This window comes from Mauremys reevesii, linkage group 5 (genome assembly GCF_016161935.1).
Source record: "Mauremys reevesii isolate NIE-2019 linkage group 5, ASM1616193v1, whole genome shotgun sequence".
NCBI lineage: Eukaryota > Metazoa > Chordata > Testudines > Geoemydidae > Mauremys > Mauremys reevesii.
Genome location: NC_052627.1, coordinates 89,276,474 through 89,297,294, shown reverse-complemented (window position 1 = coordinate 89,297,294; position 20,821 = coordinate 89,276,474). Strand labels below are relative to the sequence as shown.

At 38.1% G+C, this 20,821-nt stretch overlaps 1 protein-coding gene across 16 annotated transcripts in view; it reads left to right on the top strand.

Moving 5' to 3' along the window:
- FIP1L1 (factor interacting with PAPOLA and CPSF1) overlaps positions 1–20,821 on the top strand; it is an 81,971-nt gene that overhangs the window by 40,633 nt on the left and 20,517 nt on the right. For 9 of the 16 annotated variants that reach the window (XM_039542586.1, XM_039542587.1, XM_039542595.1 and 6 more), the window contains 5 exons: positions 2,899–2,992; positions 4,103–4,256; positions 9,943–9,969; positions 10,513–10,567; positions 13,891–13,978. In XM_039542586.1, the coding sequence (XP_039398520.1) occupies positions 2,899–2,992; positions 4,103–4,256; positions 9,943–9,969; positions 10,513–10,567; positions 13,891–13,978 (418 nt within the window). The remainder of the gene's footprint in view (positions 1–2,898; positions 2,993–4,102; positions 4,257–9,942; positions 9,970–10,512; positions 10,568–13,890; positions 13,979–20,821) is intronic. The other 7 variants (XM_039542591.1, XM_039542593.1, XM_039542589.1 and 4 more) reach the window with 1 other exon arrangement.

Genomic DNA, 20,821 nt, shown 5'->3' with positions numbered 1-20,821 from the left:
CCTCCCCATACAGCGATCAGATCCAGTATCTCCCGTACGGTCCATGCTGGAGCTCTTTTTGGATTTGGGACTGCATCGCCACCTGTACTGATCAGAGCTCCACGCTGGGCAAACAGGAAATGAAATTCAAAAGTTCGCGGGGCTTTTCCTGTCTACCTGGCCAGTGCATCCAAGTTCAGATTGCTGTCCAGAGCAGTCACAATGGTGCACTGTGGAATACCACCCGGAGGCCAATACCGTCGATTTGCGGTCACACTAACCCTAATCCGATATGGTAATACCGATTTCAGCGCTACTCCTCTCATCGGGGAGGAGTTCAGAAACCGGTTTAAAGAGCCCTTTATATTGATATAAAAGGCCTCGTTGTGTGGATGGGTGCAGCGTTAAATTGGTTTAACGCTGCTAAAATCGGTTTAAACGCATAGTGTAGACCAGGCCTAGGTTGCACCTCTCAGGTTGAAGTGGGTGGAAACAGCAAAATCCCTTGGACACTAGGCCCAGAAGGAACAAATGAAGTTAATGTTAGAAGAAACTCTGCTCCCTTCTACTACTCTTTCTATTGAAACTGCCATTCCACTCCACACCTCTGCCTTCATTTCAGCTCTGGGGGCAGCACCACTTCAAGAAACTGTAACTGGTTCCACAGCTCCTTAACAGTGCTGTTGGACCTGATTGTTGTGGAGGCAGGAAAGGGAGAAGTACTTACACCAGTTCCCCCACCTGCCTGCACTCAAAACTAGTTCTGGGTTTATACTCTGAATCAATCCTTAGAATCATAAATATTTGTCATTTGGGCAATAAACTATGGATGGATTTTGGATCCTGGGTGAAAAAAGGTTGAGACGCACTGGGAGTCGATGCCCAAGAGGCTTGAGTTGAACTTTATTAATTTCTTTATTAGTAAAGGCAAACCCAGGAAGGAGTTAAGTGTTTGCCTCTACAGGTCTGTCGCATCTTAGGCGCATTTAACATGTGCGATTTCAGCTTTAGGCAGTCGGCAAACACAAGAAAAAAACAAAAAAAGGAGAAAAATAACAATTTAAATACTGTTTCTGTAGTGCGGGCGATTCTGCCCACCATTACACTCAGTGTAATTTTGACTATACGCAATTTTTGCTTTATGCGCTGACTGCGGAACGTAACCCCAGCATAAGATGAGACAGACCTGTATTTTGTTTTTAGAGCAATTAGGCAGCTCCTTGCATAACTGGGAGTAGTGATAGATACTCTGGAGGGTAGGGATAGGATACAGAGGGACCTAGACCAATTAGAGGATTGGGCCAAAAGAAACCTGATGAGGTTCAACAAGGATAAGTGCAGAGTCCTGTACTTAGGACAGAAGAATCCCATTCACTGTTACAAATTAGGGACTGAATGGCTAGGAAGCAGTTCTGCAGAAAAGGACCTAGGGGTTACGGTGGATGAGAAGCTGGATACGAGTCAACAGTGTGCCCTTGTTGCCAAGAAGGCTAACGGCATTTTGGGCTGTATAAGTAGGGGCATTGCCAGCAGATTGAGGGACGTGATCATTCCCTTCTATTCGACATTGGTGAGGCCTCATCTGGCGTACTGTGTCCAGTTTTAGGCCCCACACTACAAGAAGGATGTGGAAAAATTGGAAAGAGTCCAGCAAAGGGCAACAAAAAATATTAGGGTGCTGAAGCACATGATTTATGAGGAGAGGCTGAGGGAACTGGGATTGTTTAGTCTGCAGAAGAGAAAAAAGAGGAGAGATTTGATAGCTGCTTTCAACTACCTGAAAGGGGGTTCCAAAGAGGATGGATCTAGACTGTTCTCAGTGGTACTTGATGACAGAACAAGGAGTAATGGTCTCAAGTTGCAGTGGGGTAGGTTTAGGTCAGATATTAGGGAAAACTTTTTCACTAGTAGGGTGGTGAAGCACTGGAATGGGTTACCTAGGGAGGTGGTGGAATCTCCTTCCTTAGAGGTTTTTCAGGTCAGGCTTGACAAAGCCCTGGCTGGGATGATTTAGTTGGGAATTGGTCCTGCTTTGAGCAGGGGGTTGGACTAGATGACCTCCTGCGGTCCCTTCCAACCCTGATATTCTATGATTCTATTTCATTTCTACATTTTGGGAAACTGAGGTACCAAAGGATAAGTGGCTTCGTCTAAGTGGCTTCTGAGTTTCAGGCAGACCTATCAACTCAAGAACAGAATCCAGGTCTCTTGGCTTCTAGTACCCTGTTCCATTTGACGTTACCCACTAAATGGTATGCTGCTATGTCTAGATGTTGCAGAAGCCCAAGGATAATGGGTGATTTCATGTAATATGTGCTGCAATATCTACAGTATGCACAGTATGCTAACCGTTTTTATCAGTGCCTCATTATTTACCTTGTTATTCTCTCCATCTTCCATGGACCATTACAGGTATAGTTTCTGCAGCCTCAAGTCTAAATTCCTGTGTTTTGATAGTTTCCTGTAACACTTTTTTAAATTGCATTTGTTAATTTTTATAGAATTTCTCTGAGAATACTCTTTTCTTGTTACATGTTACCAGTACTCTTTAATTCCAATATTGCCGATCTTTTTCTTTTAACATAGGCAGAAACATATGGCTGTTTACTGTAGGGAAGTGGGAGTGGAATGTGGAAACATTCACCCTTTATTCTTGAGAAGGCTGTACTGTTCCTTTCCTTAATTCTAAAGAAACAAGAAAGCTGATGTTATAAGATTCAATAAATGAAACATGTTTTTAGAATCTAGCATTCTGCAGAAACTTTACGTGACTTGTTAATAGCTTTTGTACAGAGGAAGGAGCTTATGGACTTTAACTGATTCATTTATTATTTGCCTTGGCTGTTTAATTTGCTTGTTCTAAGCTTTGTAAAAGTCCTTTAGTACTTTTTGGTAATTCTGTTTTGTCCTGTGTTGCAGGAGATTGTCTGGTACAATAGATGTGATTGGACAGACCATTACTATCAGCAGAGTGGAAGGAAGGCGGCGTGCCAATGAAAATAGCAACATACAGGTTTCGTATTGCAGATTTTCACATGTTGTGTCACTGACCAACAAGGGGCTTTTTTTCCTTTCACCATATCGTCTGAATAAATAATTCTAAACTGCATGGATGAATGATGATGATATGAACAACCAAGGAAAATGAACAAATATAATTTAAAATCAATGTGTTGTATTTAACTCCAAGAAACTCTTTTCGCTGTGAAATCCAAATTGATGTTGTTCGGAAGAAAACATTTTAATGTACTTTTTAGTAAAAAGCAGCAGTGGTCCAACTTCTTTGCTGACTTACACCCCAGGCAGCTACATTGACTTAATTGGGCCTGTATGGGGGTAGTGGTGTGTGTGTGCATGTGTGTCTGTAAACACACACATATATTATAAATATAAATGTCAATTGTATGGCCAGGGTGGATGTTATATTGGAAATAGTCATCTGCCATGCATGCCTGCCCCCCAAATGACATTGATGTTAAAAAGAAGTGAGGAGAGTTTTCTTAATATGCAATTTAAGAAATAAAAATCTGATTTAAGGCATAAATGGCTTGTAATGAAGGGAGACATTTTAATGAATTTCTTTGTCACTGTTCCACCAGCTCACACTATGTAGTAAGAAATTTTAGTGTTTGTGGTCCCTGATTAAATTAAATTGATTTTTGAAGGTAATCAGGGGTTTTAGTCTAATTTTTCCCTCATGGCATCACTATATGGCAGAATGAAAGTTTTTGGGTGCTCTAGCTGTATTCTTATGCTTTCACATGTTCAGGTTAAATTTAAAAGAAATCCTAAGTCTCAATTACCATAATATAATAATTACAATTTTCTTGTAATATTTTTTACTCTTAAATTACTAATATGTAGCCTCAACCCTAACTCCGGCTTCATGTTGTTTTTTAAATCTAGGAATTCAAAATGTTCTTGTTTTGTTTTTAATATTTAGTTTGGTTCATAAAAAAGCATTTTTTAAAAATATATATATATATTCCTTACATATCTTATTTAAGAAGGTATTTTGTATCATGTGTGTTCCTTCCATGGAAAGAACTAGAAAGAGAAGAAAATTATATTTTCCAATCCATCTCTACATAACAGTTGTAACTGTAGGTTTCATATCTTATAGGTTCTTTCAGAAAGATCCAGTGCTGATGTAGACAGTTTTACCAAGCCACCTCCATTTTTCCCTCCGGGAGCTCCACCTACCCACCTTCCACCACCTCCTTTCCTCCCACCCCCTCCAACTGTCAGTACTGCTCCTCCTCTGATTCCCCCACCAGGTAAATACAGTAAGTTTTATAAAATGATTGAAACAGGAATGTGATGTTTGAAATGATTTTTTTTTAATGCGTTAGATCCTAAATTACTTATATTTGATATCCTAAAAGAGATTTTTCAGAATGTTCCTGCTCCCTCCCTTACCATTGAGAATTAAACTGGGAAGGCTAAGACTGAAACCTGTTTTTACATCCTCAGTACTTATAAAATACAGACCTGGATACTACAGAAATAGCTAAAACAGGGAGATTATCAAATTTTGAGTCTTCCATGCTTGAACGTGCCCTTTTAAGTCAAACGCTTTTGTTATGAATATTTTGCTATTGTTAATATTGCAGAGGTATGTTTTAAAGAGGAGCTATGGGTGGCAAAAGGACTAGAGGGGATAATACTAAAAGTGCAGTGCGGCCAGGTAAGGAAGTTCTTGAGCAGAGGAGCAGCTGAGTGGGAGCTCATTAAGATGTGAAAGGTATACTCATGGGGAGAGAGACTGATTCAATGTGGATCCAGAGAAGCACTCTCATTTTTTTTCTTAGCCTCCCCATTGTTCTTTACCATCTCCACTGCTGAACAGTTTTCTTTCCCTTCTGTGGCCTTGCAGAGATCCCACTCAGCCACTCCTTTGCTTAATTGTTTCCCCTGCTATCTGGTGCTGTTCTAGAATCCTCCCTTTTAATCTTCTCTGCACATGAACTGAATGGGGATTACTGTGGTAGAAGCAGCACCCTTCCCTTTCTGCAGTGTTTTTTTGGCTTTTCCATGGTCTGGATCCTTCTCTTGGAAGAGGATGCCAGTGCAGCTGCTGATGGCGACCTTTAGGATTGTGAGCTCCTGATCCCTGGAAAACAGAATCCTTCTCAATGGCCTGCATCTAGGAAATGGTGCAATCTAGGGGAGATAGAGGAGAAAAAGTTAAAAATAAAATCCTTCCCCTGCCGTGTATATATGTGTGTGAGAGAGAGAGAGAGAGTGTGAAATTATACGTACAAATAAAATGTAGAAATACGAATAGGATGAGAGAATGCTGCTGCTCTGGAGCCTTTATAAAAGTTGTGTTATTGTTAAAAACAGAGCTAATCAAACTTTCAACTTTAAAGTGACCTTTACATTAAATTAATGTTTACAACTCATTGGAAGGAGTTTGAAAATAATTATCTTCTTTTTAATGGTGGAAAGGATCAGAGTTACATACTATAAAAGTTATGCTGATCTCCCTTTTTTTCCTCCTAAGTGAGATGATGATGTTATGTAGGTGTACTGTAATGTTTTTATAAAACCTTTCACATGTCGAGAATAGGCATTTAATGAAATATACACACGTGTTGCAGATCTGTCAAGCAGGTTTGGCTTTAGTCTTATGTTTTACAGACAGGTTTATGACATGCACTTGTTCAAAAAGTCTCCTTCAACATCCTTCCGTGCTTCGAGTAATTTGAAAATAACTATTAAGAGCTGTGGCTTTGGCTCCTCCAGTCCTGTGCTTTAATTGTGCTGCTGCCAGCTCTTTATCTTCAAAGCTTTTACTAAAATAGAATCTGCCATCCCTCCTAGGTTCAGTGGAAAAAAAATCCACTGTTGTTACCTAATATTAACTGGGACTACTTGCCAGAAAATTTAAGTACTCCAAATATAAAACATCCTCCAGAAGCCCCTTTGAAAAAGGATCCTGCTTTGAAGTTCTGTCTCTTGTACTGTATTCACTTACTCTCTTGTGATGCAAATGCCTTTTGAGGAAAAAGTAATAATATTGTTCAGAAAGCTGAACCTGGAAAACTATGAAATACTCCTAGAAAAGTCAGTCTAATTGGCTGTGGTAAAAGGTATGTTTTTTTTAATTTGCTAGGATAATTGAAATCTGGCAGGAATTATATTTAGGTGCAGTTGTGATAGTTTTAAAGCTTATTACCTTTTTCTTTTTAATATTCCATTTTAAAAAGATGCCATTTATACATTTATGATGTTACAAAAATATTTTCACATTGTTATATTCTCATTCAACCCCGAGCATGGGGCCTATAATTCAAGCCCTGACGCCCAGGGCTGCTGAAGCCCTCAGGCTATGGCCCTAGGCGGTGGGGCTCGGGCTCCAGTTTAAAACAGGGTTGCGACATGCTTTGGAATCCCGACCCACAGTTTGAGAACTCCTGGTCTACATCTTTTCACTTGGTGTCTGCTATCTTGAAATAAAGAAGAACTGCTATGCTAACACCAAATAGATTCCAGTCCATTATTTAAAGGGACATAAGAAATAATCCTTTCCTAGTGTTAAAGGCTTGAGGTAGAAGAATCTGAAATGTGATGATTTAATATAAAGATCTGTTAGTGAGCCTAACTTACTTTCTGTTAACTTTTCCAAGTTTGGAAATCAATTTCAGTATTGAGACATTTACCATTAGTAATATTGGTCTCTAGATATAAAAGTTAACACTGCTAGGTCTAATTTTGGTCTTTGTACACGTCTCTGTAGAGTACATATCTTAAAATGAAAGTCTTAGTTTTACCTGGGCTCAAGTATAGTGCTTTATATTTATGTATATTTTCTTGAGATGTACAGATTGTTGCAACAGGACTCATTTTGTAGAAGGTGTTCACTGATGATTTTCATAGTTAAATAAAATGTTGTAGTATTACCTATAGTGGAGAAAAACTTCTTATTTTATCCTGAAACTTGACAAATTAGACTGTTTTAGTACAGTAATGGAAAATTACACGCAAAAAGCCAACATTCATTCAGTGTTAAGTTTGAAATATCAATCATTTAAGTTGGAATTCTAAAAGTATTGCTGGGGTAACATCTCTAAGATCTTCCATTTTTGGTATATTTAATGGTGTATGTTGATAATGTGCAACATTTTAACAATTCTCCAAGAAAAGAGGAATAGAAAATACTCCATGTGTTCAACTTAACTAAGTTAATATTGCCCACTTGCCCTTCATGTGAAGTATTTTCTGACTCTTTTGGTGCTTGATCTTTCAACCATCACATTAATGCTAGCTAGCTTTTTTTCTATCAGATTTCCTAGATTATTAATAAGGGTGGATGTAGAAAATGCCACAGCCAGAAGGTAGAACAGACAGCACAGTTTAGAAGATCTACTAATGAAACTAGTAGATCTTGACAGCTTTTATCTCTGGAATTAATGGATTCCTGGAATTACCAGGGTCCTGTTATCCCTTTAGTCCAGATGTCAGGGAGTTGCTTGAGTTCAGAAGTTCTGTTACCTCTATCTCCAAAGCCACTGGGTTTTTGGATCTTGCCATTTCCTGCTTCCCATTTCAGGTGGAAAATTAGCTTTTAAGTTTGTAGTTCAAAACCAAGAAATTATATTTTACAACATAAACAATTTAATTGCCTTAGTTCTAAGATTGTTGAAATGCATTACACGTCAATTCAGGTATTAAAAAGCAAGCACATCACTAGTTGATGTAGAGTACTGGATAAGACTTATCTCAGCTTGTATATTAAACACCCTGCTATCATGCATAAGTCATTGGGAAATTTGGTAAGACAGTACAGGCTGTAGTGCCAGCAGAATGTGGCTGACACGGTTATACTTCCATTTTATGCCATAATATGCTCAGATTCCACTGCTCCACTATATATTCACTTTCAATTCTTAGAATAGAACCACTCAAATATATACATCTAGTTTCTGTCCATCTCTCCCAAAGCAAAACCTTAACACTGACCTTTGCAAGGTGAAGGTATCTTACCTATAGATGTATAGTATTAGCGTAAGTCATGAGAAAGTCTAAGAATGGACCCTGTGATTGGGTCTGAGCTTTGTTCAGTGTGCATATTAAAGTAGTCCTCACAAAGCTGGTGAAAGCACCTTTCCAACCACTCTTTCTGAATAACATGAGGGAAAGAATTGAGTCTTGTCGGGCTCCACAGATGCTGCCTTTCCTAGTGGAAGCACTGTTGTCCATAATGACCCTTATGTTGCTGTTAAGTCTGCCACATTGCCCGTGTGACCTATTTCGGATTCTCATTTGTGCCATTAATGTGCATGCCCTTTTAGAGTACATTGGGGCCCATTAATATTACTTTTGGTTTTTAGCTTTTGATTTTCATGGCTTTTGTGCTTTTACATCTTCAATGTTAATGCTGTGTGAGGTTTTTATATTGAGTTTTGCCCACACAAAGGAGAAGGAAGGGACAAACTTGCTGGTGATTTTATATCAAAATAAATACAACTCTACCCCGATATAATGCGACCCGATATAACACAAATTCTGATATAACGCGGTAAAGCAGTGTTCCGGGGGCGGGGGGTGCGTGCACTCCGGCTGATCAAAGCAAGTTTGATATGCAGTTTCACCTATAACACGGTAAGATTTTTTGGCTCCCGAGGACAGTGTTATATCGAGGTAGTGGTGTACTCAAATATATTTGGTTATTTGAATAATTTCTTGGTGCAGTTACTGAAATATGTCAAAATGAAATATGCTTGCTTCAAATTACCCCTGATTTTGTTAGATTTTTATATTTTAAAAATGTCCTTTATGATGTTCTAGAAGATGTCAATGGAGTCTTGTGAAAAATAAATTATTAGCAGATGCTTTCATATTGGAGCTGAATGTTTCAAGGTGATATGATTTGATAATTCAAGGAACTCTCTGTAAATATTAACAAATTTGTCACCATTCAAACAGAAAATGTTATATTATTTGTAGTTATAATTTTAGACAGGAAATACTGCTTTAAACATATTATTTTACCTGTGTATAGAACTGAAAAAGATCATTAATACAATCTGCACAGATCCTCGGGCAGAAGTTTTCAAATTTGGATGCCTAAAAGTAAGACACTTAAATCTATATTTAGACATCTAAGGAAAGTATCTTTACTTTGAGATGTGGTGAGCATCCATAATTCCAATTTAAATCAGTGAAAATATTTGCATTGAAATGAATTAGTGGGATGTGTGCTCTCATTCAGGTGTTGAACTTTAGGCTCCCAAGTTTGAAAATTTTGGTCTTAGTACTTTAGCCTCTGATCCTGCAAAAACTTGTCTTTTCAAACTCAGTGGGATTACTCTTGTGCATAAAGTTATGAATGTTCATAAGTGTTTGCAGGATTTGGCACTAAGATGCAGGATTGGTCAGTCTTTTCATTGACTTCGGTGGGCTTTGGATCAGAGCCTAAAGTAGGTACGTGTACTTGGTGAAGTATTGTGATACATATTCTATTAAACCCAATTGTACCTGAGACTAGTTTAGAGTTTGAAGGGGGTTTAAATTATGTAATTCAGCATTGCTCCCAAAAGTTCCTTTTTTTTGACACGTTAAAAACCAAACTAACAAAACGACAACACAGCAACAACAACAAAACAGCTTTGGGTGTTTGTTTGCTTTCTAGTTTTTGAATGTTTTGGGTGTGCTTGGGTCACATTTTCAAAGTATTATTTGCAACTTTGAAATCTTGAAACTTACTGGAGTTGTTGTGTTAATTGAAAACAATTCTCAGGAGCTGAAGTTTTAAATAAAACCCCAAATATCATGAGACTCGAGATAAAATGACAAGCTGATAACACTGAGACAGCCATGATTCTTACTCTAAGGACAGGGAAAATAGATACTTTTGTTCTTTGTTTTGATAACATAACTTTAATTAGCTCTGCTGATAATGAACACAAATTATTGCTAAAATTGACTTAGTATGCATCATATATTTTTATTTCTTAGGTATACCAATAACTGTGCCACCACCAGGTAATTTATTTACATATTTTCTGAAGCATTGCTAAGAAATGTGAAACTTTAATTTGAATGTGCAACAAGGAGTTGCCTACATCTGCTTGTTCATATCAAGATAAAAGTTCATAAACATAAAACTATATGTGTAGACATAGGCCTGGTTGATTTTATGCAAGGTAGAGATGGAACAGTTTTAATGTTCCTGATTATGGGACCAACGTGCCACTTCCCTGAGGACAACACTCCCCATTAATTCCCCCCCGCCCCGAGAAGAGGCTCATTAAAATTATTCAGAGACTTGTTGCTGGAGCAAAGCATTCTTGATAACCTCTCAAGAGTTACAGCACAATAGAAAATACTTAAAGTAAATGTTTTAATACTGATGGCAGATGAAATTAAGACACTGAAAATATGTACATCTTTAGGACTGACGCTGCTTTTCGTTAAGTAGTTATGTATTGTGTAGACGGTAATTCTTTGCTTCAGCTCTGCTTCTCTGAAATTAGTATGCCATTGTATACCTAACCCAATTTTTTGTTTTCCAATTAAATATTTCAGGTTTTCCTCCCCCACCTGGAGGTCCGCCACCTTCTCTTATACCAACAATAGAAAGGTAAATTTTGTTTGAAATCATTTATGAATTTTCATCCCTTTCAACATGGGGCTTTTTAAAAAAAAAAAAAAATTCTTACAGTAAGTATAATAACTTTTATGTTCCTTATATAGAAAAAAATTCTGCTTTTGTCATCATTTTCTATCTTGGTTTTTCCCTGGAGTTCTTGTCGTCTAAAATTTCAGAAGGCTTTAATCCAGCTAACATTGTTTGTGCATAAAGTATTTTGCTATCTGTCATCCTGTAGATCTAGCCCATTATATTGATGCAAGATTTAAGAACAGAGCAGCTCTCCCATTAGTTAGGGTGCTGATTATTCAGAGAGTCTCAGATTATTCAATGGATTACCTAATTTAATCTTCCCGTGTTTCTCTTGAACAGCATATATATTACACACACAAAAAGTTAAGGTTGCAAAGTCAAGCACACAAAGTCTAGAAAATGTTGGAAATCAGGTTGTCTTTGCAACTGTTGACACTGATCGCCATAGTATCAGAATGCTTCTCAACATCCCCATAAGGTAAAATATAAAATTATTCCCATGTTGTAGATGAGGATCTGAGAGAGAGAGAGAGATATTAAGGCCAAATTGTCATGTCCACAAGTACTGGAAATCTAACTTGAGATGTCTAGGGCCTGATTTTTTTTAAACACTTAACATTTTTTAGCGCTTGTTATTCAAAGCTCAGGCCCCATCGACTCCAGTTGCAGTTGTGAGTATTTATCACTTCGGCAAATCAGGCCCAAAATGTCTCAAGCTGGGTCCCAAGATAATGAAATGCGTACAGTGGCCACTTGTGAAAAGTTGGTTTAAATTACTTTCCCAGCATCACATCAGAATTTTCTGGGAGAGGAAGGGATAGAATCCATTTCTCCAGGGAGGCATTTCAAATATCTAAACCACAAGACCATCCTTTCTCTTCCTGTAGTTCCCAACCTTATTTACTACATACCTTCCTGCTTTGCAGCAAATCAGGTCCTGCCTGCAATATCCTAAATCACAACACACTAATTCAGACGTGGTCTACACTTAAAAGATAGGTCAACATAGCCAGGTGCACAGGGGTATGAAAAATTCAACCCGCCCTGTACTGTATAGTTAAGCCTACCTAACTCCCAATGTAGATGCAGCTAGGTTATTGGAAGAATTCTTCTGTTGACCTAACTACTACCACTCAGGGAGTTGGATTACCTATACTGATGGAAAAAACCCTTCCATTGCTGTAGGAAGTATCTGCACTATGGTGCTACAGTCACCTAGCTGCAGCTTTGCAGCTGAAGTGCTTGTAGTGTTAAGATGGTCCTGAACATCTTGTATGCTGAATAAGTAAGGGTCCTGTGGAAAAAATAATATTCAATCATGTGATTAAAAACTATGGGCCAGATTTTTAAATCTATCTAGGCAAAATGCAGGAATGAACCTAGTGGGATTCTCAAAAGTGCATAGGCACCTAACTCCTATTGATTTCATAATGCATATGCTCAACAGAGCCAAATTAAAGTGCACAGACAATCTCAACTCTGGCATTTCCTACCTTTTGAGTGCTTGCCTTTGCAACCTTAACATTCTTATAATATAGTTGTTTTTGTATGTAGTATCCTAAATTATTTTTTTTTAATTAAAAAAAAACCCTGCAGAAATTCTATCATATAGAACCATATTAATCTTCATATAGGTCAGCAGCACTATCAGAACCTTTAGATTCATAGGACAGACCTCTGCCATTTGAATTTGTGGGGTAACTGGTAATATCAGTAGGCTATTATCCACTGTCAGCCTCTAAGAAACTTCTAGTGAGCATGTGAAAAATGAGATTTTCAGTGGCTTATAATTTGGCCAAATTTGGATGGAATTTCACAGAGACAGTAAAAGGCCCATTTTTGACATCAGAGCAGCCCCTTTGCCAGATTTTAAGTCCCTGCTCCACGGTATGGAGGTGATAAAGCTTCTCAGTGAAACAGCTGAAAGAATTATTTTTAACATAGGTCATGCACAACCCAAAGATTTACATTCCCACCAACCGGGATGTTAAAATTTGCTGAAGGAAATAAAATATATATGAAGTACTTTTCTTAAGATTTTGCAAGTAAAGAAGACATAGCAATACAGAGAACTGCTGAAAAGGTCTGAAGTATATGCTAGCTTGACTTTGTTTCTTTGGGTCATTGTATTTTTATGCCTATTTTTATTTATTATGAGAATAAATTATATAGGTTCCTCAGTATAGTACATCTTTGTAAAATTCTTTATCTAGTTTATATTAAAACCTTGCATTTCCAGCTCTGACTAATACCCTAAAATGTTGAGACATTGCATAAGGCTTTCATTACTCTATTTTTAAAACCATACTGATCTAAAAGCTTTTTTATACTGTGAGGCTGTCTTCAAGAACAAAAGTAGCACTTAAGTAAATGTGTTAAATAAGGTATAGTTGATTAATTCAAGCTATCTAGGAAGCGATAAAACTTATCAAAGGTTATAGAAAATTGAATTTAAGCCCTATGTTCACATCATCCTTTTCAACCTCTATATTTTACCTATTTAAGTTGGCTACCATTGAAAGAAGTAGCTCTAGAAAATATGAAGTTGATTTAGAAGAATATTTATAGAACAATCCATTTGAAGCCCACCTGTTTTTATATGCATATGTGTTTGAAAAAATTGGATTCACTTCCATACCTACTTATTTAACAGGAAGGATATCAGGAAGCTTTCATTCACAAATTTGCTTGTTGCCAAGCAGTTGGGCATGGAGTATAATTTCTCTGCCAATATTTGTAACTGTTTTTTGGAAAATATGCAACATACTGAAATAGAAAATCCAGTGAGGACAAGACAGAATAGTTTATATATAATATAAAACATATTCAGACCTTTTTGGGAACAAATGTTTAAAAAAATTAGGAATGTTAAGGGAGAATATGAATCCTTGCTACATCAGTATTAAAATATTTATATATTAGACATCTGTGTTTGTTCAGTGCAGTTGATAATTAAATTGTTTTTTATAGTACGAAGCTTATGATGGAGGGCATATTATTTAAATATAGTCCCCTTTAAAATATACCTCTACCTCGATATAACGCTGTCCTCGGGAGCCAAAAAATCGTACCGTGTTATAGGTGAAACCGCATTATAGCGAACTTGATTTGATCCGCCGGAACGCACAGTCCCCCCCGAGCACTGCTTTACCGCGTTATATCCGAATTCGTGTTATATTGGGTGGCGTTATAACTGGGTAGAGGTGTATACTCTTTTAGTTACATACTTCTAAGAATTGTGAATAATAAAATCAGGTACTATAATATATGGATCCATGCAGGTGTGGGCAGGAACCTGACTTGTATATTTACCTTTCAACAGTGGACATTCCTCTGGCTATGACAGCCGCTCTGCTCGTGCATTTCCGTGTGAGTATGGTTATCAGTTTTGAGGATTTTACTTAAGCTTTGTTAAAAATTGTTTTAAAATAGCTATAGCTATGTTGTTTCAGTTTAAATGTAAACAAGAATCTATCCACTAGCCAAAATAAGATGGTGCAAAAGATCAAAATGAGTATTATCATGACTGAATACCTAGCACCTCATATTAGCAGCTACTGGTAAATACCTGCTTATCTATTCATTTATTTTTCTGTCCTCTAAATTGAAATTTCTATGATGGGGGCATTCTTCCATTCTGCTTCAATGCGAATGTTTGTTTTTTGTTTTTTTAAAAACCATGCAAACACCAATAGAATTCAGTGTGTATCACTAGCAGATGGACAGACATCATTTTCTCTTCATGTACCTTCAAAACTGTACCCAACAAAATCTGTAACAGTGGTTGGAAAGATGCAAACTTGTTCTGTTAAGGTATTTTTCCTGCACGTGCTGTAAACTTGTTGCAGATGGCAATGGAAGGCAAGTAGTTGAGTAGTAGTGTTTTAATTGTGTTTTGCATTTGTACTTACGTTCTTTTCCTAAAGAAAAATTGATTCTCATTTGTTGGTACTCATTAAAACATGTTGACTTAAAAACTCAGTACAGTCTTTATGCCAAGTTTGATACTCTTTTTTTGCTAACCAGGAGGATACACTATATCTCTACACATTTACTTAAGCAGTTTATATAACTTAATTTACATTTATTCAGATTCTTGATTTTTACATGTTAGAAAATTGTGAATAATGCATTTCTTATTTACTAGATAAGGATTAATTTTTTACTTGTGATTTGTGTCAAGTTCTGTTTGGATGGTAATTCAAATTCAATTAAAAATGCACAACAGCACCTTCTTTTTTATTAAATAAAACTACTGTAAGTGCTGGAAACATAAGAAAAAATGATTAAATATATCAAAACACATTTTGCTTTTAAAGCTAACTGATTTTTTAAAGAAAGGAAGTATTGTCTGTAGTTAGTTAATTAAGCTGATTGTTTCTGCATCACTATGTCCATCAAGGCTTTAGAACTAGTAGATCTCAACCTCTCACACTTAGTTTTTATTCATAGATTGGAAGAGGAAAACAAGCTCTCCTTTTTAAACTCCCAATTAGTTTAATAACTTTGAAGAGTAATGTAACTGTTAGTTGAGTAAACTGAAATGACAGGTTTTTTTCCTGCACCTGCAAAAGGGAGGCAACTGTTGTCAAAAGCTTGTCTAGTACTTCGGCAGACTCTGGTTCTAGGTGCTTAGCAGTGACGTCCACCAGTTAGTGGTTTGCCTTTCTTTAAAACTTGGCAACAAACATGTACAGCTTAATATTATTTTTTTGTATTTAATGTAAATCATTTAATAGCTTATTGAAGTTGTTATTATAAGGTTAGGCCTCCTCAACATAGGTTGTCAATTTGAAATGTAAATTTAAGTAGGTTTATTTAAAAAACAAAACTGTATTTAATTTAAATTTAAAAGACATTTAATGTAATTAATTTTATGATTAATGTAAATCTTGGGGATAGCTCAATGGTTTGAGCAGTGGCCTGCTAAACCCAGGGTTGTGAGTTCAATCCTTGAGGGGGCCATTTGGGGCAAAAATCTGTCTGGGGATTGGCCCTGCTTTGAGCAGGGGGTTGGACTTGATGATCTCCTTAGGTCCCTTCCAACCCTGATATTCTATGACTGCAAATTCTTCAGGGCAGGGCTCAATCCTTTGGGAGGGATAGCTCAGTGGTTTGAGCATTGGTCTGCTAAACCCAGCATTGTGAGTTCAATCCTTGAGGGGGTCACTTAGGGATCTGGGGCAAAATCAGTACTTGATGAAGGCAGGGGGCTGGACTCGATGACCTTTCAGGGTCCCTTCCAGTTCTATGAGATAGGTATATCTCCATATATTATTAATGTTACATGAATGACCTTAACTCTGTCATTCCTAACTTCTAAGTGCTTGAGTTTGCAAACATTTTTCAATGTATTTTTGTAGTTTTTTAAAATGTCCTAGCTTTTTAAAAAAGCAAACTGAAAAACCAACAGTTCCATCCTGTGTAATCATACCAATATCCAAATAATTTATCTTCAGGATTAGAAACTTGAGATGCACAGCATCTGCCACTTGAGCTAAGAGTAAATGATAGCAGTAGTAGGTTGTCGTGCTCTGTGGGCCAGCCACTAGAGTGAGATAAGGTGCACATTTTGCTGGTCACCATCTCTGTTCTCTACTTCTCATTCCAGTCCCCACATTCCCATTCTGTCTTTTCCATGACTGTCTCTTCTTTTTCTCCCCCATTCTCCCTGCTCTCAATTGCTGTGCCGTAGGGCCCCCTGGGTGCTGGAAGCAGCAATTTCAGAGAAAGTGCTGCTCAGACCCTGCAGCCCTGGGACAGAGTATGCTTAGTACAGACAGCGTCTTCAAAAAATTTACCTGCCAAACTCCTAACAAATCTCTACTGACCATTTTTAAAGGCTCATAACTTGGTCAAATTAGGGTGGATTTTCATAGGAATGGCAAAAGACATATCCCTGACCTCAGGGCAATCTCCCTACCTTAACTTTAAGTCCTTTCTCCAAAGCATCTTCTTAATGCTTCCTAGAGCCTGGAGTGTCTTAGTGAAACAGTAGGAGGAATTTTTGAATATGGGCAAAACAATCTATTTGTCTTTAACTTTGTTCTCAGAAATAGATGAACCATGCTTCTGGAAATTTACCCCAAAAAATTCAGACTAAGGCAGACACCCAGCCTGGAAAATTTGCACCCAAATATTAAAGTTTTGCAAAGTTATAAGCAAATGGAAAAGGGTCTTACCATGGAAAGTGCTGAAAATTAATTATAGATGTTACTAACTACACTGCTTATAAAGAAAAAAAACCCATCCACCCACTATAGTTTGCTCTTTTGCTCTTGGCTGCAGGTGTACTCTCAGTTGAAGTCTATTTCACATTGGGGAATGTTTTGGTTACAAGGGCTAAGCTATTTCCAGCCACCTTTATTGCTGCTAGATAGTGGCAGAACCAGCTCAGCATTTTCTACTTTAGAAGGCTGTGATTGGCCTTTAGGGTTGATATTAATGTCATCCTTGCAATGAATATTTTCCTGTCTCCTGGGCAAAGTAAAATCAGCAGCAGTGCATATATGTGGATGTGAGGGCCAAGCAGCAAGTGAGGAAAAAAAATGGAAAATTGAAGGGACATTTAGTTGTGAATGGGCATACCAGAATTTTATTTTTCAGGTAACTGATCACAGATGTTGGTCAAATTGACTCCTGTAGTAGAAGACAGATGTGATCTGATTAATGCATGTATGCAAGTATTTATTTTTTTTAACTGTCTTTTCTATGTTAAATAACATAGTACAGTAACTTCTCACTTAGTCGTCCTGGTTAACGTTGTTATGTTGCTGATCAATTAGGGAACATGCTCATTTAAAGTTGTGTAATGTGCCCTTCTAACATCGTTTGGCAGCTGCCTGCTTTGTCTACTGTTTGCAGGAAGAGAGCCCCTTGCAGCTAGCTGGTACAGGCTTGGAACCAAGGTGGACCGGCAGCCCCCCTATCAGCTCCCCACTCCCCTAAGTTCCCTGTGCAGCAGCTGCCTGCAATTCAGCTGTGTCCCTCCCCCCACTGCCATGTGCTGCTCCTGCCCTCTGCCTTGGAGCTGCTCCCTGAGACTCCTGCTTGCTGTGCCGGGGATGGGGAGGAGGGAAGGAAAAGGGGGGCTAATATCAGGGTGTCCACCTTCCTCCTGCTCCTGCACCCCACTTACCCCATCTTCCATAGAGCAGGGTTCAGGAGGGAGGGAGCTTGCAGCAGCTGCCCTCTCAGCAAGCTGATCTTGGGGGGGAGGGATAGCTCAGTGGTTTGAGCATTGGCCTGCTAAACCCAGGGTTGTGAGTTCAATCCTTGAGGAGGCCACTTAGGGATCTGGGGCAAAAATTGGTCCTGCTAGTGAAGGCAGGGGGCTGGACTCAATGACCTTTCAAGGTTCCTTCCAGTTCTAGGAGATTGGTATATCTCCAATTATTACCTAATTACCTTATCTAATTAACAAGGCAGTGTACTTAAGGGAAATGCACATATCTCCCTCCATTCCTGCTGCCTTGCAGAGTGAGAGAGTTAACCCTTGAGGGCTCAGCCAATTGCTAGTTCATCATTTAGCGGTAAGGGAAATATCCCACCCTCTAACTCTTCTACCTCAATCAAGCTTCACAATCATCATCACTGTGTACCAGTATTAAATTGTTTCAAACTTATAGTGTGTGTGTGTGTGTGTGTGTGTGTAGTCTTTTGTCTGGTGAAAAAAATTTCCCGGGAACCTAACCCCCTCATTTACATTAATTCTTATGGGGAAATTGGATTCGCTTAACATCATTTCGCTTAAAGTCCCATTTTTTCAGGAACGTAACTACGTTAAGTGAGGAGTTACTGTATCTGGATTTTTTTCCCATTCTCTTCTCTTATTCTCTCTAACATGATCCATTGTGGTGAATCTCTCTCCAGCGAAAACAAGCTGGAAATGGCTCCCTCCTGAAACCTATGGCTGTTGCTCATTAAGTCAGTTGGAAAAGTTAATTAGAAAGGAACATGTGGTGCTTCCTCTCCTCTTCCCCAGCACATAGCTGGCTCAGATGCCAGTAGCAAGTCTGAAACCCTAACTTTTGAGCATCACTTTTTATTTCAGAGAGTAGGAATGTATTGTCTCCTTAAAACATACAAATCCAGTACATGGTTTTTCCAGCCTAACAACTTCATTCCTAAAAAGCAAAATATTTTACCATTATCAAAATACAATACAAGTTTTGATTGGATGGCTTCTCTGTATTTCTGTCTGTCAGAATTGCTGTAACTTGAGAGAAAATGAGGGGCTTAGTTCTTGATCCCATTTACTAAAGGCACTCAAGTTTAAGAATTCATTTATAATTTATTAAGTCAGTTTCCTCATGTACATTTTAATTCTTCTAGATTTAATTCCTGGTTTTTAGTGTACATAAAATTTTTATTTACTAAATGTATAAAATGTGCCATGAATTTTCACGGGGGATATCTACAGTATTGAAAAAATAAGCTGCTTTTTTAGTGAATAGATTTGTCTTGGATACAGTACATATTTCATAACAAACTTCCTTGGTAATAGATGTTTTTCAGTCATTCTTTGAAGGTCAGTAGACTTGGACTTTGTCCGGCAAATGTGGAGAGTGAGTTTCTGCCACATAGACCTCCTGTTACCTACCTGCAAGAGGTTCCCACCTTATCTCAATTGTTGCAGCAGTGTATAAGGAGTGATTAATGTGGACCAAAACCATGCGGAGCTTTATAGACTATATCTTGCATTTGTACTCAGATGCAATTTGGAAGTTTACAATTTTTAGAGAACAAAATGTTCCCTGTGGGTGACATAAAGTAGGATGCTGTTATATTCTGCGTTGGCCCTAGCTTCCCAAAAGGGTATTGAAATAATCTGATATGTGGATCACAACTCAGAATTGACTGCCACAGTACACAGCTGTGGAGAAGTGGTTGTAAACATCTTAGCAGACTCAGATGGGAGAAATATCACTTTTGTCTATAGATGCTGCCTCAGAAAACAAGAGTAATAGGAGTATTTTTGGATTCCCAAAATTGTGGGCCTGCTTTGAAACAGGTGGTTGAGCCCCTTTAATAACAGGAGCCAAGTGCCAGCTTTGCCAAACCCATCAGTTCCTTAGCCTGCTAGGACTAAGTATCTTCTCAGTTTTGTCTGGATTGAGCCTCAGACTGCTCATTTCTATTCATATTCTAATTTCTGGAAAAGTAGACACTGGACCATCTGTTTTTTGAAAAAAAGCATCTGGCTGTGTTACCTGCATACTGATGATTTCAGCCCAAATGTCTTGCTATTTTCTGTTCAACTGTCTGTGAGCCCACTAGAGAAGGGATGATAAATTTTGAGGAACCCTACACAAAAGAGCTCTCAGAAGAGTGATTGCTCAACATCACTCTTTGAAATCTGATTGAAAGGCGGGTTGGCTACTCATACTAGCCTGTCTCTGCAATCAGTAGCAAGACCAAAACCAAACAAAAAACCCACCTATGATTAGTGATATCAGAGTCTAACAGATATAAAAGAATCGCTTTAGTAGTTCAAAGTGGCATCTGTGCCCAATATTGGTATAAGGCACCCTAATACCTCAGGAGCAATAGAGGATCTCAGAAAGAGTCTAGAACTAAAACACAGATTCAGTAAGCTTGTGTAAGAAGCTCTGTCATCATGACTCTGGGCGACTTTCTCCTAAAAAGGTCTCCAAAGGCATGAGTAGTGAGTTGCTAATCCTCATTTGGTGCTGTAATCTGATACAAGACAACCCCTTTCTAATCAAGACTTTGCAAGTGGGCCTTGTCAAAATAATTTCCAAAGGCTCAGGTTAAAAGTTCTTTGGATAGAGCCAAGGAAGGACTGGTGATCTTGAGAGGCTGCACAATGCAGAAAAGATTTCCAATAAAGATTCTACCATCAGATCCAGCCAGAGTTTGGTGTGGTATGCATCACTCAATCTTAGGGCGAAGGTCTGGACTAGTTGTCTCATTCATCTGAGTAAGGGTGCTCATCTGGTATCATCCGGCAGAAGAAAAAATCTCAAGAGACAATCTTTGAGGATGCTGTTGGAGGAACATTGGATGACTGGAACGGTCAGTAATGCTGAACTCTAGTTACTTTCCCAAAGGGCAGAGGGACAGAATTGAAGGAAACCAGACAGAACCATGTGTTGAGGAAAGAGAAAGAAAGAAAGAAAAAGAGAAGCCTAGAGAAAACAAAAAACTCATCTGAATACAGATGCCTTCAGCATTAATTTAGGCAAAAAT